Consider the following 16,819-nt stretch of genomic DNA (forward strand, 5'->3'; position numbering starts at 1 on the left):
CTCCTGTCTTTCTTCCTTCCTTCACTCCCTCTCTTCCTCTCTCTCTCCTTCCCTCAGTCCTGTCTTCCTTCCTCCGTTCCTTCTTTCTTCCTTTTTAAACAGACTTTTTAAAAAGAACATTTTTAGGTTCACAGCAAAATTGAGCAGAAAGTACCAAGATTGCCCATATATCTTCTGCCCCTCCATGTGCACAGATCTCCCTATTATCAGCATCCCCGTCCAGAGTGGTACATTTGTGACAACTGATGAACCTACACGGACACAACATTATCACTCATGGTTCCACTTTACAACAGGGTTGACTCTTGGTGTACGTTCTGTGAGTCTGGACAAATGTATAACAACACATATCTACCATTATAGTATCATACAACACAATCCCACAGCCAAAGGTCCTTTCTTTTTTATGTTTTTTTCCTACTCTAAAAGTTATAAATACAGGCTGATGGGATGAAAGTTGTAAAATACAGAGAAAATATGATGAATCAAATAAAGTTAATTTTTTCCCTACCACTAAAATTATACACACACACACACACACACACACACACACACATATGACCATACATATTTGGGAAAACACAGTATATATGTAGTTCCTTATACAGTTCTCTGTCTGCAGGATCTTCTTATATTCGAGACAGACTTTAGGACATGCAGAACCATTAAACATTTCTCCTTGTTTCTTCTCTGAAAGTAAAATAACTAGTTGTCTACAATTACTGCATTGTATACCTTTCACTTAGACAAAAACCTTGTGCTTTTTGAGTCCCTGTTGAGAAAAAAGGAACGAAATAGAGATCTTGAACTTGGAAAACTGCAATTGTCTCCAGTTTGCTTGCTTGCCTACTGAAAGTTATGAATTTTCCTGGCATATTTGAAATATCTCATGGTAACCCCCTGAGGGAGTCTCTGAGACAGAGTCAGGACGTCTGTGTATGCATGTTACAATTTGGAGAATCTAAGGAAGTTCCACAGGGTTTTGTTCCACACCGTTTACAGCATTTGTACAGTGAGCCCTCCCTGATCCCTGGTGCAACAGATTCTGCGCATGTTTGTTCTGGAGAGTTTCCATTGGCCACGGAACCACAAACCTCCGTTACTTGCCTTTCATATTGTTTTGCAACTTCTGTGCTATTTCATGGGCTTTTAGCTATGACACAAGGCAAAGGATTGCTAGGATTCCATGAAACTCTGCAGAGGGAATGGCTGATCTCAGAGAGTCCATTTGTTTTGGGAGAAAGTGACTTTGTGAGAGATAATTTAATAAAAACCACAACTCCTCTCCAAGTCATAGCAACCAAACTACTGGTTACCCCAAGGCACGATTCCTATTACAAACACCTCCCCATGTAGGTCCATTTCACCACTGGAATAAGTTCTCAAAGCTTTGACACTTGTCAGGTGTAGGTCTTAGTAAGGCAAACAAACCATAAGAAACAAGCTTCATTCCCTTAGAAATCAGAAAAACAACCTAAATCTCTCTTATTAGTTTTTCCTCTTAAACATTTATTTATTTGGGAGAGAGAGTGACCCTGAGCGTGCGCACTGAGGGGAGGGGCAGAGGGAGAGAAAGTCCCAAGCAGACTTCCATGCTGAACAAGAAGCCCAATCCCCAGCCAAAACCAAGAGTTGGTTGCTTAACCCAGACGACCCTACACTTTCTAATGGATGTTTAGGTCAAACTCCTTGAGGGCGGAAACAGTTTCTTTTCATTCTTGGATAACTATACCATTTAGCATAATTCTTGGCACATAGTGGGTTCTCAATAAATATTTGTAGACTAAACAAAACACCAGTATGTCCCATTAACTGTTTTTTTAAATTAACATATATTATGAAATCTTTTTTACTATAAAACTAATAATTACCCATTGCTGAACACTTGGAATGTACAGAGAAACAAAAAGAAAGAAATAAAAATCATGCACGATCCCACCATCAATAAAGCCAAAAACATTCTTGGGTACTGGGCAACTATAATCCTCTCATTCCACTCAGTTGTGATACTGGGTAAAGGTGACTCTTCTAGCATACCTGGAAATACCCAAACTAAGAGAAAAAAAGGCAAAAAGATAAAAAGGGGAAATAAAAAATTTTGCTGTTTTATTCTTAAAGCAAGTGTGAATAAAATCCACGAAACACATATGAGGTTAAGTTTAGAATCACTCTGCTATGTGATTTTATAGACTCACTCTGCTAATGACTAGACTATTGATTTGTCAGAATTAGATGTCTTCACTATAATTTTCATATTATAACGTCATACATATAACTTCAGATCTTTAAAAAAACTGGTTTATCTTGGGCCCCCTGGGTGGCTCAGTTGGTTAAGCATCTGCCTTCGGCTCAGGTGAGGATTGCAGGGTCCTGGAATTGAGTCCTACATTGGGCTCCCTGCTCAGCAGCGAGTCTGCTTCTCCTTCTCCCTCTGCCCCTCCCCCCCACTAGTGCATTCTCTCTGTCAAATGAATAAATAAAATCTTGAAAAAAATTGGTTAATTTTGTATTTTGTAGTAAAAGAAAAAAAATGGAAATTAATTATCTCAACATGAAAGAGTTTTTATTTAGGAACCAGGGTTCTGTTTATAGTTCCACTGCGGGTGAGACACACTTATTAGGATCACCTGTGGGACAGCAATTTCCAAGTGTTCAAGGAAAAATAACTATTAGTTTTATTTGTGCAACAAACTCCAACTCTCTAATTCATTGTTAATCAACAAGTGAAGTATATATGCTTTACTACACCATTATCAACCTGATGATTAGTTTATGTAAATGACAGAAGGTCTCATTAGAGGCTATTGCATAAAATGTTCGTATGGAGTTGAATGCTGAATTATACATTCTAACTTTTACTCAAAGGTAATTATTAAGTGTTAAATTATTCATTGGACTTTCATACACGCTGGGAGGGTAAATTGGTACAGCCACTTTGGACAAAAATTTGGTGGAATCAGTTAAAGCTAAGCATATACATACCCTATTACTCAACAGTTGTAATTCTAGATAAATACTTAAGAGAAAATGTGTGTATTTGTACACAAAAAGACATGCAAGAATGTTGATAGCAGTAACATTTTTAACACTTCAAAACTAGAGATTATTTGTGTTTCAGTTCAAAGCTAGGTAAATGTTCATTACCACTAGAATAAATAAAATAAATACATGTGCCCGCATACACGCACACACCAAGGAATACTCTATAACAATGATCAGCGGTCTTTTTCTGTAATATGAAAGGTTTGGGGGATCATATGGTCTCTATCAAAATTACTCAACTCTGCCACTGCAGTGTGAAAACAGCCATAGACAATATAGAAATGAATGGGCATAACTATGTTCTAATAAAACTTTATTCACAAAAACAGGTGACAGTCCAGATTTAGCCCATGGGCTATAATTTGCTTATGTCTGCTTTAAAGTAAAATAAACAAGAAAAGAATGAACTATAGCTATGTGCAACAGCATGAATGAATTTCATAGACAATGCTGACTTAAAGAAGGTAGACATAGGGGTGCCTGAATGGCTCAATTGGTTAAGCATCTGCCTTCGCTTAGGTCATGATAACAGGGTCCTGGGGTCAAGCTCCACAGAGGGTTCCCTGTTCTGTGGGGAGCCTGCTTCTCCCTCTGCACCTCTCCCTCCCCTGTTTCTCCCTCAGTTCTTCCCCCTGCTTTTCCCCCTTTGCCCCTCCTTCTGCTTGTGCTTTCTTTCTGTCTCTCTCAAATAAATAAATAAAATCTTTAAATAAATAAAGAAGGTAGACAGAAAGTAGAAAATGCTCTTTGATTCTATTTTTATATATTTCAAAATTAGGGGATGTGATAAAAGTCAATAAGTCAGTATGGAATCTTTGGGAAATAATGTTGAGAAGGAGGCATGAGGGAAACTATATTGATCTGTGTGGTTTCACATGGATATATTAACTGTAAGAATTCATTGAGCTGCACACGTAAAAATTGGATACTTCACAGAATTTAAGTTGTATTTCAATAAAAAAGGTAAGAAAGGGGCATCTGCGTGGCTCAGTGGGTTAAGTCCTCTGCCTTCGGCTCAGGTCATGGTCCCAAGGTCCTGGGATCAAGCCCCGCACCGGGCTCTCTGCTCGGCGCGCAGCCTGCTTCCCCCCACCTCTCTCTCTGCCTGCCTCTCTGCCTACGTGTGATCTCTGTCTGTCAAATAAACTCTTTAAAAAAAAATGGTAAGAAAATTTTTCTACCTAAATAAACTAATAACTAAATAGACTAATAGCAGGTAAAAGTGCCAATAAATACACAAACTACAATTTCAACTGTTGAAGGATATCAAGCTTTTGATAAATGTAAACTTAGACACATGTACACATATTAGTTTATATTTACTAATGTTAAATACACTAACTGAAAACTTACTCTTTCAAGGATGCTAACATTTGAATCTAATTTGCCAAGTAGCTTTCCCTGCAGGAAAGTAAAGAAAATAGGCATGCACAGTCACACACAGTTTTTTTGTTTTTTGTTTTTAAATTGATATGTTTCTGGGTCACCTGGGTGGCTCAGTTGGTTAAAGGGCTGCTGTCAGCTTGGGTCACAGTCTCAGGGTTCTGGGATCGAGCCCCACATCGGGGTCCCCTCTGAGCAGGGAGTCTGCTTCTCTCTCTCTCTGCCCTTCTTGACTGCTCACGCTTTCTCTCTTTCTCTCAAATAAATAAACACAATATTTTTTAAAAATTGAATATGTTTCCATTTTCAGCAGTAAAATTGCTATATAGGAAAAATCCTTGATTTGTCGGAATGACCTAAACATTTATACTATTTTGTGTAGTCACATGTCTGAGACCTGATCAACCCTGAATTGGAGTTCAGGCAGGTGAACAAGGCTGGGAGAAGAAGTTACTGCCTTCTACTTGACCGTCAAAGCTGTTCCCAACTTTAAGGTGTTATGAAAGCAACATCTGAAAGAACTAAATCCCTTCAAACATTGAAAGATTTGGTTAACAATTACTCCCTTGGAATATGCATGCTAGATGGAAAAATGGAGAACTAATTCAACATTGACAGTTTGAGAGGAGGATCTTGTGACTAAGGGTCAAGGAGCACAGTCCTGTGCAGTTTACCTTGGCTGGCACTTGGAGGAGAAGACCCCTAAGGAGAAAATGGAAGGCAGAGTTCATGGATAGGCAACAGTTACTTTTCAGAAATATATGTTTTGGACAGTGTTGGTGTTTTATGCTTTTTTTTTTTTTTACAGATGGGCATTGATATTTTAGGTCATAGAGTTTGACCTCAGAACACAGTTCTCTCTGACCTATCTCTAGTCAGTTCTTTTTTCTTTCCTACATTAATTTCAAACCTTTACCTGCCTCTTCATTATTGCTTCTTCGACTCCTCTCCTTATTCTCTCCAGGATATCATCTGTTCTTCTTAACCAGAAGGGAAACAATTATATGGAAATCTCAGTTTCTGCCCATCTCCACCTGATGGGTGCGTCTCCATCCTTACTCTTCCTCGTGCACCATCCTCCCTTCCCTTCGATGGAACGGGAAGACATAGCTCACAGTTATTCCCTTTCTCTTCAGAAATATTCAGCCACTTCCTCTACTTCTCCTTTATCCTGAATCAAAAAATTCTCAAATCTTTCCCATCTTAAGAACTCTTTCCAGGTGCTGTCTATTACTCTTGCCTTTCCTTCTCAGACAAATTTCCCGATAGACTAGTGCCCCTCCTTGGTTCTGTGCTCATTGGCTCGACACCACCACCCTCCCCACCCTTGACTTTCTACTAGTTATGCTCTTGCTGATTCTACCTTCAATTTGCTGAATCCAATGAATGCCTTTAAGCCTGATCTTATTCGACTTCTGCACTTCACATTTTATGATGATTTTCCTTTTGAAACCCTCTCCTTATGGCTAAGACAATAGCATTTTCTCTCGTTTTCCTTCTTTTTGCCCACTCATTCTTAACCTCCAACCTATTTAACCTCCTTGAGATTCTTCTTGATCCCGCTCAACCCTTCAGTGTGTTTCTTCCAAGCATTTTGAGGTGCCCATCCATCTTCCTCTTCACGTTCTTCTGGTGACATCACCACTGATACGTTGTCACCAATGTCTTCTCAGAGATCACTGTTCTGAGCTTCAGACTCTCTACTATATCTGGGAGTTCCTTCAGCATCTCAGGTTTGCTGTGTTCACAATTTAACTCATCATTTCTCCCAGTTGCAAATCTGGTTTTCTTGTACTGTCTACTGGGGAAGGTTGTCTGAGAAAGGGTGAAAAAGCACCCCTATTTAACTACATTTCCTATACTCAATCCATTATAAAATTCTATCATCCCCTTTCAAAGTCTCCTGAATTTCGTGCCTCCTCTCTTCCTTGATGTTGTCCCCATTTGGGCAGGACTCATCATCTCTCACCTAATTATTATCGTGATTTCCTAAACTGGCCTCTCTTTCTCCAGGCTTGTCCTCCTCCAGGGCATTCTCTAGCAAACCAGGGGATCCATCTGAAACATGTATCTTACACTGTAGCTCCTTGGCTTGAACATCCTTAGATGGTTCTTTGTCCTGTTATAAATCTCACCTTCCTTTCACCTTGATTATCTTATCATTTCTTTCCTCTGATTTTATTTTTCAGGCATAATGACTTGTGGTTCCTCTATTTGGTCACATTAAGCTTCCTGCACCTGCTGCTCCTTCTGCCTGGAAATGCTAATGTCCTTTTCAGCAGGCTGCCCCTTCCCAGCCTCACAGTCCTGTGAGGACTTCTCTTTGACACTCACTTCCTTATCACCTCTTGCACAGGCCTTTCTGACACTACTGAATCTCTTTCTTTCCACAAGACTCAGGCCCATCCTGCTTATGTTCTATCATGCTAGGTTGTTCTGTCTGTGTAGTTGTCCACACCCCACTAGACTGGAAGCTTCTGGAGAGCAGCACCAACTTCAGTGTCTTCTCATCCCTACCTGGCACAGCATATGTATCTATAAATAGCTGATGACTGAAAAAAATTTTGAAGTGTAGCTTCTGATGAAGGGTCTTTTCCTTCAGAGAGAAAATGAAACTACTACAAGACTGACACTTCTATCACTTAGGGGTTTGATAGCTTCAGTTCTGATTGCGTGCCCTTTGCTTGTGTTGTTATTCTCAGCCAGCTCTTATCGAAGCTGTGGATCCAGGCGGCATTCAGAAGAGTGGTGTTTTGTTGCTGTGGAGATGTTGCAGCATTCCACAGAAAGCAACTGTGAAACCAGGAGACTTATTTTTCTCATGCAAGGCAATAATGACTTCCAAATAAAAATTCTAAAAGTCAGGGAGATAATGTGGAAAAAACCTTTAAATCATAAACCTCGTAAAATAATTTTCTGTCTACTATAAACATAAAGAAGACAAAATAATGGGCCTCCTTCTGTTTTCTCAACACAATGTTTCATCTGCAGAGGAAGAAACTGTCACGATAGGGAATCTGCGTGCTTATTACATCAACTTTCAGAATACCCCTAGAGGACGGTTGAGCATAAAGGGGTGCTCAAGAAATATGTGTTAGTCACCTGATTCTTAGGCTAGGTTCTAACTCTCTATTTGAGAAGAACTACGTATTTATCATCCTGTAACCTAAAGTAATATGCTTGGGAAATTGCCAATTAGTTCATGTAGGAGCTGTCCTATCCCTTGGCTGAGGTAACAGATGGTTTTAAATTCTACACCAACTGGTGTTTGATACACCTGCTCCATGCCCTGCAGATGGTGAGGCTGTCCTCACAAATGCGTCGACAGGTATCCATTCAGCAAATATTGGGTCCCCATTACAGGCTTAGGTAGTTAAACGCTGTTCCAGTTGTTAGACACTCAGCAGTGAATAAAACTATGCCCTTGTTTTTGCTATATTTGCATTCTGCTGGCGGGGTAATGCTGCAGCACAGCGATTAACAGACAAATGTAAAATATGTCATTTGGTGATAAATGCAATGAAACATAAAACAAAGCCAACACTGAGTAAGTGATGGGGTAATGCCTCCACTGCCTTTTCTTGAAAATATCCAGGTTTCCATTTGCTCTCTTTCGAAAGGTAGAGAATATCATCCATGCACAGGCATATAGGAATAACGAATTGATCTGTTCATAAGATGTGAATGAAGTGCTTTGTCAGTGCAAGTTAGAGTTAATTCAAATTCCTGAGGCATTTTAATCTTGATAAATCATAGTTAAGCAACTTGAAACTTTTGTTTTTAAACATAGACCTTCGGTTTTAAGGTCAGGTACACATAAAATAGCTCTTAACAATAATCTTGCTTTAATAACCTCTGAGGATAAGATGCCTATTTCTAGATTGCAAATAGGCACTTGAAAATATCTATTCACTTGAATCAAACTGCGATAGTTTAAAGATTTATTTATTTATTTGAGAGAGAGAGCATGAGTGGGAGGAGAGAGAATCTCAAGAAGACTCTGCGCTGAGCGTGGAGCCACGTGTGGGGCTTGACCTCATGACCCTGAGATCATGACCTGAGCTGAAGCCAAGAGTTACACACTTAACCAACTGAACCACCCAGGCTCCTCCAAGCTGAGACAGTTTAATATTTGTAATATATCAAAACTGTCAGTTTGCATATTAAAAGTACTACTAATATCAAATAAAATGCAATGACTTAGAATAAATTAGTTATTAGGATGTAATAAAATAATACTTATATTTCTAGTACTTCTAAACGTTTATAGAATGTTTTAATATTTATTATTTAATCCTCAACAAACCCGATAAGGTACATAATAATATTGTTATTATTACTTATGACTGACTCTGTTTTAAGGAAGAGTAAACTGAAGTTACAAATTTTAAGTGACTGGTCTATAGCCACAGTGTTTAAGCTGGTACCAAATCGTTAAATACCCTGTTCTTTCTGTTATACCACAAAGTGGCCCACTTTGATCTCAAATATTATTTTTCTCTGAAACAGTGTGCATTAATTTTGAGAAAAAGATTTATGGACCTCAAAATGGTCTATATACAAAAATCATATGCTGATGCCAGTGGAAAAAAAGCAAAATATTAATATCAAAAACTCCCCATTTGATTAAATTACAAAGTTCCAAAATAAAAAATATCAATTTTCTCTAGTATAAAAGATGACAGTGCTGTTTTACTTCTTAAATAAAATACTATGATATCTAGTATCAAACGGAAAAGATTAAATAAACATATTAAAAAAATCAAACCTAGAATTCAGGTGATGAGGTCCAAATATTATGTTGAGTTAAAATTATTTAATTTCACAAGTATCTGGTGAATGGCTGTACTTAACAACTGCCCAGTAGAAACTAATTTATAGAGTATTCTATAAAATTCTAGAACGAAAAAAAACACTTTCTAAAGAAAAGACCAGAACTCTTATCTGATACTTCTACTCTTTTTAGAGCTAATGACAGCAGTCAAACTGTCCACAGTCAGGCCTCCAATTCCTTTTCAACTTATCCTTTCATCATCCCTGTGCCTGAAATACTTCCTGTTGCTCCCTACTCCCCAGGTTTCTTTTATCTGGGCTTTTGAATATGGCCATGCATCTAGCTAGAATCCTGCCATTTTCTCAGCCTCTGTATATCCAAATCTACACATCTTCATATCCCAGCTGTATGCACCCTTCCCATCTTTTGAAGTCCCAACTTAATTCATCTTTATTGTTATTTTTTTGTATATGTGTTCTCTCAAGCTGGTGCTGCAGATTTTGGGGTTCAGGGCTTGAAATGCTTCCTGGAGGTAAACCCTCCAAGGGCAAGACACACGTCCCATTGGCTATGCATTCCTAGTGTCCAGTACAATACCTTGCATATAATAGGTATTCAGTGTATATCTGTTGAATGAATATTGAATGAATGACTTCAAGCTACCATACAATTTTGAAGAATGTATTCGATACTTTCAAAAAGTGTTCTCACTTTTCAGTTGCTTTTCTAAACACTATTAATGTCATCATTAAATAATTCGTTATTTTGGTTATCATTGATTTGTTTGTGTTCAATTGCTTATTATTTATTTGCCAATTTATTGATGCATAAGTGATATTTAGGACACTAGCAGCAAGCAATGTCTCCTCCTAGAACATTTTACTCTATCACCAGAATAACCCCTCGGCTAGAAAGAACAGATGTTTCAATTTTCAGTTTGCAGAAAAAACTATAAATTAAAGCCTAAAAGACAAAACATATTCTATGAGTACACAGTTAATTTTTCAGTGGTGGGGCTAGAAAAACAAGTCTCTCTTTGCTTATGTTAAATGCAAGTAAAACACTGATTTTGTGTTATTTTTTTGCTTTGAAACTGGTAACCATTTTAACTGATTTATAATGAACTTCAACCAAAAGCCTGACAGTATGAACACCCCCTTCTAAGCCATGGTGCTAAAAAACTGCGTATTTTATGTTGATATGATAAGACACCAATTAGCATGAAAACATCACTCATGAAATAAAAGCAAGCATCACTGAAAATTTCAAACTGTAAAATTAAACTTGATAGGGGTCAGAGAAATTGAGCCAACAAAATACTGTGAGTTACGGATTAAAGGAAATGCAAATCAAAACCACAATGAGATATCACTTTACTCCTGTCAGAATAGCTAAAAACAAAAAAGATAAGAAATAACAAGTGTTGATGAGGATGTGGGGAAAAAGGAACTCTTGTATACTATTGGTGAGGATGCAAACTGGTGCGGCCACTCTGGAAAACTAGCAGTTTTTCTCAAAAAATTAAAAATAGAAATACCACATGATCCAATAATCCCACTACTGGGTATTTACCCAAAGAAAACAAAAACACTAATTCAAAGAGAGATATGCACCCCTGTGCTTACTGTAGTGTTATTTACAATAGCCAAGATATGGAAGCAACCTAAGTGTCCATCCATAGATGAATGGATAAGAAAGACGTGGTATATACATACACAATGGAATATTACTTAGCCAAAGGAAAAAAAAAAAAGGATGAATTTGTGTCATTTGCAACAACATGGCTGGACCTAAACGGTATTAATGCTAAATGAAATAAATCTGACTGAGAAAGACAAATACCATGTGATTTCACTCAAATGTGGAATCTAAAAAAACAAAATAAATGAATAAACAGACAAACAAAAAGCAGAATCAGACTTATAAACTGATGGTTGCCAGAGGCAGGGGGTAGAGGGATGGACAAAATGGGGGAAGGGAGGTGGGAGACAAAGGCATCCAGTTATGGAATGGACTCACAGGAATAAAAGGCAGCCTAGGGAACACAGTCAATGATATTGTAATAATGTTGTATGATGACAGATGGTAGCTACACTTGGAGTGAGCACAACATAATGTACAAAGAAGCTGAATCATTGTGTTGTTCATCTGAAGTTAATGTAACATTGTGTGTCAACTGTACTCAAATAAAATAATTTAAAAAAATTAAAACAGCCCTCCTCCCCAAACAACTACAAATTAAGGCTTACTATTTAAGAGAATCTCCCTCTAAGAATAAGGAGAAAGAAGCAGTTATAAGAGGCGTCAAGTCTGTTGGGGAATTCTTTTTTAAAAGTTTCTTTTCCCCAAATTTATCATTTCACAGAGTGAGGTCAGCAAGTAGACTAAGAAGGGAATCAACATTGTAATTTTTATGTAATTTTTAAAAATATGTAATTTTTAAAAATACGCTTGGCTTTTTGTGAATCAGTTTGATTCATTATATTTAAAAAGTAAAATCCTTTGTAACTCATGATACTTTATACATTACTTGTGCAATAAGAGCTAATTTCTCTTCCACTTCCTCTTTACTTTGATGTCAGTTCATTATACCGAAGTAAGACACAGGTCTTGCTATATACCCTTTGATATAGTTATATGAGTTTCTGAGGTCAGTTTGGGCTTAAGAGAAATCTTATGATTAAATTTTAAGAAGGAGGGAGTTGGGAGGTAGGAGTTTTAAACATATGTCCTAAGGATAAAGGAAAGAAGAAAGCAACATTTGTTACAATTTGATGCTTAACTCAATTGCCCATGTTTGTCCTCTCTGAGGGAATGAATACTCAGTACTCAGTATAGCCAGCCCTGCAGGACATCTTTATTTACCTTCATATCCAACACGAACCATTCCCCTCAAACCAGAAATGATTCTCTGGAAGACCTATACAAGACAGTCACTGTTCCCACTTAAAACTGCATTGAATTCGTGTTTCAGAGTAACTCAAGGTGAATTTTACACTTATATCTCATTGAATGTAATGAGTCAGAAGCACAACTTTGGTGAGGATGGCTTATGTCTGAAAGTCATGAACTACACAGCTTAACACATACACTCAAAGTATTTTTCATAATGATCTGGGGACACACCAGAGGGAGAGACGGAAATGGCAAACGGTGTCCCTGGCTAGTGACCCTCTTCCATATTCTGTTTCCACTGTGTGGAACCAGAGTACTGCGGCATGTAAGTGGGAAAAGAGGGAACTCTTGGGGGTTACAGTGAGCCCCAAACTTCACAATTTAAAACCACGGATGTCTCTGGTTGGCCTCCCTTAGGGATCTCAGTTCTGAGGTGGCATGAAGATTGGAAGTGAAGTTTTGGAAATGTTTGGTTTGGTTTTCTTGTTTGGAAATTTTGATTTATTAATAAAAATGTGGTAACATTACCTGCAAAAATACAAATGATGCTCATGACTGGCAACACTTAGAAAACTTAATAGTCCCTTAAAATATCAGAGTCTATCTTTTACTGTAGGAGAGACAAAGTTTTCTCAAGAAATGCTTCAGAAAGTCATAAGTGCATTATCACAGTTTCCTTTCAAAGGAAGCAACAAATACTTCAGATAATGGTGAAGAGGTGTTTTGTTGTTGTGTGAGTATAATGCTCTTTCTTGATGAAATATAAGATATACTCTCATTTACAGTGAGTCACATGTTCATAACTTGATTTTCTCTTATTTTAAGGGAATAAACCATTTGACTTCACTTCTCTTATTATCTTGCACCATATTGCTGTGAAATGATGGCCCCTGAGTACACCTGGGTAACCAGGGGTACAACCTGTTAATGGTGGGTTATCCATGTGTATTGACACCCATAATAATTTAATAATTTCATTTTGAACTCTCCATCTAAGATTTCAAAGGACTTTGCAAATATTACAGTTAAATTTTGTAACAATCCTATTAAAAAGATAAGTAGGAAAATGTCTAAGCCTTCTTAGATGTAAGTTCCTTGAGGACACAATTTTCACTATGTGAATATATCAAGCTTTCTAGGCATGGTATTACTTTCTAGGATGGAAGATAACAATCTTCCATCCATTTTAAAGGTAAAATGCATGAATGTTCTTTCTATTCCATCTTTACTTTTCCTGTGTCCTCAAACTAATAAAAACTTCCATTCTCACAATGACTTTATATTATTTAGTTCTACATCACTAGGAAAATAGAAATCTAATAAACTAATGAAATCTGCAGGCTTAATAATATACTGCTGTTACCAAGACTATTCATATTTTGAAAGAGATATTGTGCCTTAATTTGCTTAAAATAAATGATCTAATTATGTAGGCGTTTAGGATAGACTCCACCTGTCATATATTTAAGTGCTCAATTAATTATAACTTATGACAGTAATAGTAATATGGAACTTGTTAATAAAGTATATTTCTAGTTTTTGAATATTGTATAATCAGGCAGATTCACTGGGGATGCATTTCGTGGCCAGGAATGTGTTCTGGCAGCGATACAAACCATTCCATGTAATCTAGAAGAGATGGGTAGATGACTGGCCTTAGTTTAGGGAAGAGAAATCTATACGCAGTAGTAGACAGTCTGCTGCTGTCCCTGTCCTTGCTATGAACTAAACAAGTAACTCACAGGGAAACCAGAGCAAAGGAGAATTCAGGCAAAATAGATGATGCTCATGTGCTTAAAATGATTATGGGTTAAAAAAAAATTGATTGAAATTACTAGATTAGGTAGAAGCTATTATCATATAATATTTTAATAGTATTAAGGTACTCTATTTGACAATTTACTTTAATTTTATTATCTATAAAATGAAGATAATAACAGCACCAGCTTCATCCTCTTGTAAAAATTAAATGGGTTAATTGATGGATAGATTTGATGTGATGGTGGAATGTTTTCCCAAATCCAACATTGGGATATAACAGTTGGACAAAGGAATTTTTTCCTGCTTATCTGTCTATCTGTCTATCCATCTGTCTCATAAGGAATACAGGATATTTGAAATGGCTGTATAGATGCTATGCTATGTTCCTTGTTATGCATTTCCAATAAAATACTCATTTAACAGGGGATATAGCCACCATCTTAACTAAAATGAAAAACATGTAAGAACTGGAACAAAGGCTGAAAACACTAGTACCAAAAAAATGAGGAGGATCAAGAGGTTGGGAAATATGGTATCTGTTTTTGTTAGTTTTTGGTTTTTGTGTTTTTGGTTATTTTTTTAAGCCATGAGCAATCTTTGGTTACTATTACCCGATTATCTTAGATTACACATTACCATACCATCCCATGCCTCTATCTTGCTGTTTTTGAGTCATCTCACTAATAACCTAGGCTGCCAACCTATGAGCTTAGGCAGAGAAAATGGAAGAGCTAGAATGAATCCTTTTGTTCTTTGCTAATGAGTATTTTTCAAGATTGGAATGGACAAGGGTAAGATTTTTGTGAGTCAAATTTAAGGATTATTTTTCTTTATCCGAGCTACTATTTTATTTTATTTGAATAATAAACCAAAAGCTTAATAGACATAGCTTAGTGATTTCAATAAGTTTAAATACTATACCTAAAACTTTACAGTTTAAAAACAATTATGTTATGATTTGGACAACTTCTCACTTGGAGGTGAAGTTCATCTCTTATAGTCTCTGTACTAGCTTTCAAACTTATAAAATGAGGAAAATCATATCAACTTCATTTCTTAACGGAATATTATATATTTAAAGGTTTGTGAAAGGTGTTGATGATAGATCATCCCACAAGAACAAATGATTTTTCATTACAATGTTGCAATTCTGTTACAAAGGCAATGCCAGTAATTGTGCTAACTTTAAATTAGTTCATATGTATATTTCTCCCAGGCTCTAGTATAAGAGCTTTGTGCTGTGATGTAAATTTTTAATAGTTTACTTACTTACCATTTCTGATTTAGGAATTACAGTGTGATCCTTTTTTTTTTTTTTTTTTGATTTATTTGTTTGATAGACAGAGATCACAAGTAGGCAGAGAGAAAGGGGAACCAGGCTCCCTGCTGAGCAGAGAGCCTGACATGTGGTGCAATTCCAGGACCCTGAGATCATGACCTGAGCCAAAGGCAGAGGCTTAACCCACTGAGCCACCCAGGCACCCCTACAGTGTGATTCTTATTTTTCATCACATTTGCCTCAATACAAGGCACCCAATTCTATGTTATGCCGATGATCCAAGAGTAATTCTGACAGACTAAGAAGCATGGCTCTTGACTTACTGACCTTTAATAAAATCTAAACCTTTTTATTATCAAGTGTTCCACATATAAATGTACTATCCCTGTCTATACACCTATTAAAAAAACCCATAGGCCTCTGTAATATGCAACAAGAGACTGTCAGTAAGGCTACGGAACAACAGGAAGTCCACGTGACATCAACATACTTAATATATCAAAAATGAGAATCTTTCTTACCTAGCATGCAAACACATTTGACATTCTGATCAGGGTTCTCAAACAAGATTTCGCCACACCTCTGAAAGAGAAGGAAAGCCATAATTATTTTAAGATCTTGTATCAGTGTTCCCAAGGCAACATGTCTTCATAACCGGACATCACCATAACTTCACTCTACTTTTCATGTTTTGCTTGGTAAATTAAGTCGAGGGATTTGTGTCATGAGCAGAGATTTTCCTGGTAGTAAATGTTTAGGAGGTAAGTTGGGATAGATTGTTCCTTCATGCCTCATGACTCTGCCCGGGGCTGATTTTGTGCTCTCTTCTGAGGAGTTGTGGCCAGAGATGAATTAGGTGTCTAATGTTTTCTATTTCAGTGGAAGACATGTAATCTTTAGATCTAAAACTCTGAGGTTAATCACTCTCAAAATTGGTCCTTATTCAGACTGAAATTATTCTAAACTACCCACCCTGCAATCAAACACAGATATTGTAGGCACAAAACTAGGTGGCCTATACTGAACTCTCTGAACCTGAAGGAAACAAATAAGGAAATGATGAAAAAGTGGCCCTCGTGATGCTCTTCCTGAACTCACAGACTTATGGAAATAGCAACTTCCTTATCTATATCTTAGTTTCAACTTGCTTGTTAAAAGTTTTGTGCAAGGTGAACTCTGGAGATAACCATCAGCTATTAAGAATGGACTATATTTATGTATATGACTGAAAAATGGTTAGTACCTGAATATGTAAATGAATCCTCTAAAACTGAGAAGAAAACAGCACATAATCCAATAGAAAAATGGATGAAGGTACGAACAATGCATGGAAGGGGGCATCCAAATGGTCAATGAACACAGAAAATAAATTCAGCCACACTAATAACCAACAACGAACAAATTAAAGATAAAATGAGGACTATTTTGAATTCATCTGTGTGGCAAAACTTAGGGGTCTGGTAAGAACAATTGTTACCAAGAATGTAGGGAAAGAGTACTCTCACATACCGGGGTTTGGAATATAAAATGATAGAACTACTTTGGAGAAAAATTGGCAAAATATAGTAAAGTTGAAATGTGCATATCCAATGACATAGCAAGTCATCTTCTAGAACAATGACTGGAGAAATTTACTTAAACAACTTTAACGTCCAGCTACAAAACAGAGAAATATATTATTCATA

The 16,819-nt window shown here is 37.0% G+C and overlaps 1 protein-coding gene across 2 annotated transcripts in view; it reads right to left on the reverse strand.

The window, feature by feature from the left end:
• PDE7B (phosphodiesterase 7B) overlaps window positions 1-16,819 on the reverse strand; it is a 324,027-nt gene that overhangs the window by 198,448 nt on the left and 108,760 nt on the right. The window contains exon 2 of one of the 2 annotated variants that reach the window (XM_046006469.1): window positions 15,656-15,716. In XM_046006469.1, coding sequence (XP_045862425.1) covers window positions 15,656-15,716 — 61 coding nt within the window. Of the gene's footprint in view, window positions 1-15,655; window positions 15,738-16,819 lie in introns of those variants that run through there. The other variant, XM_046006468.1, reaches the window with a different exon arrangement.

This window comes from Meles meles, chromosome 5, assembly GCF_922984935.1.
Source record: "Meles meles chromosome 5, mMelMel3.1 paternal haplotype, whole genome shotgun sequence".
Lineage (NCBI taxonomy): Eukaryota > Metazoa > Chordata > Mammalia > Carnivora > Mustelidae > Meles > Meles meles.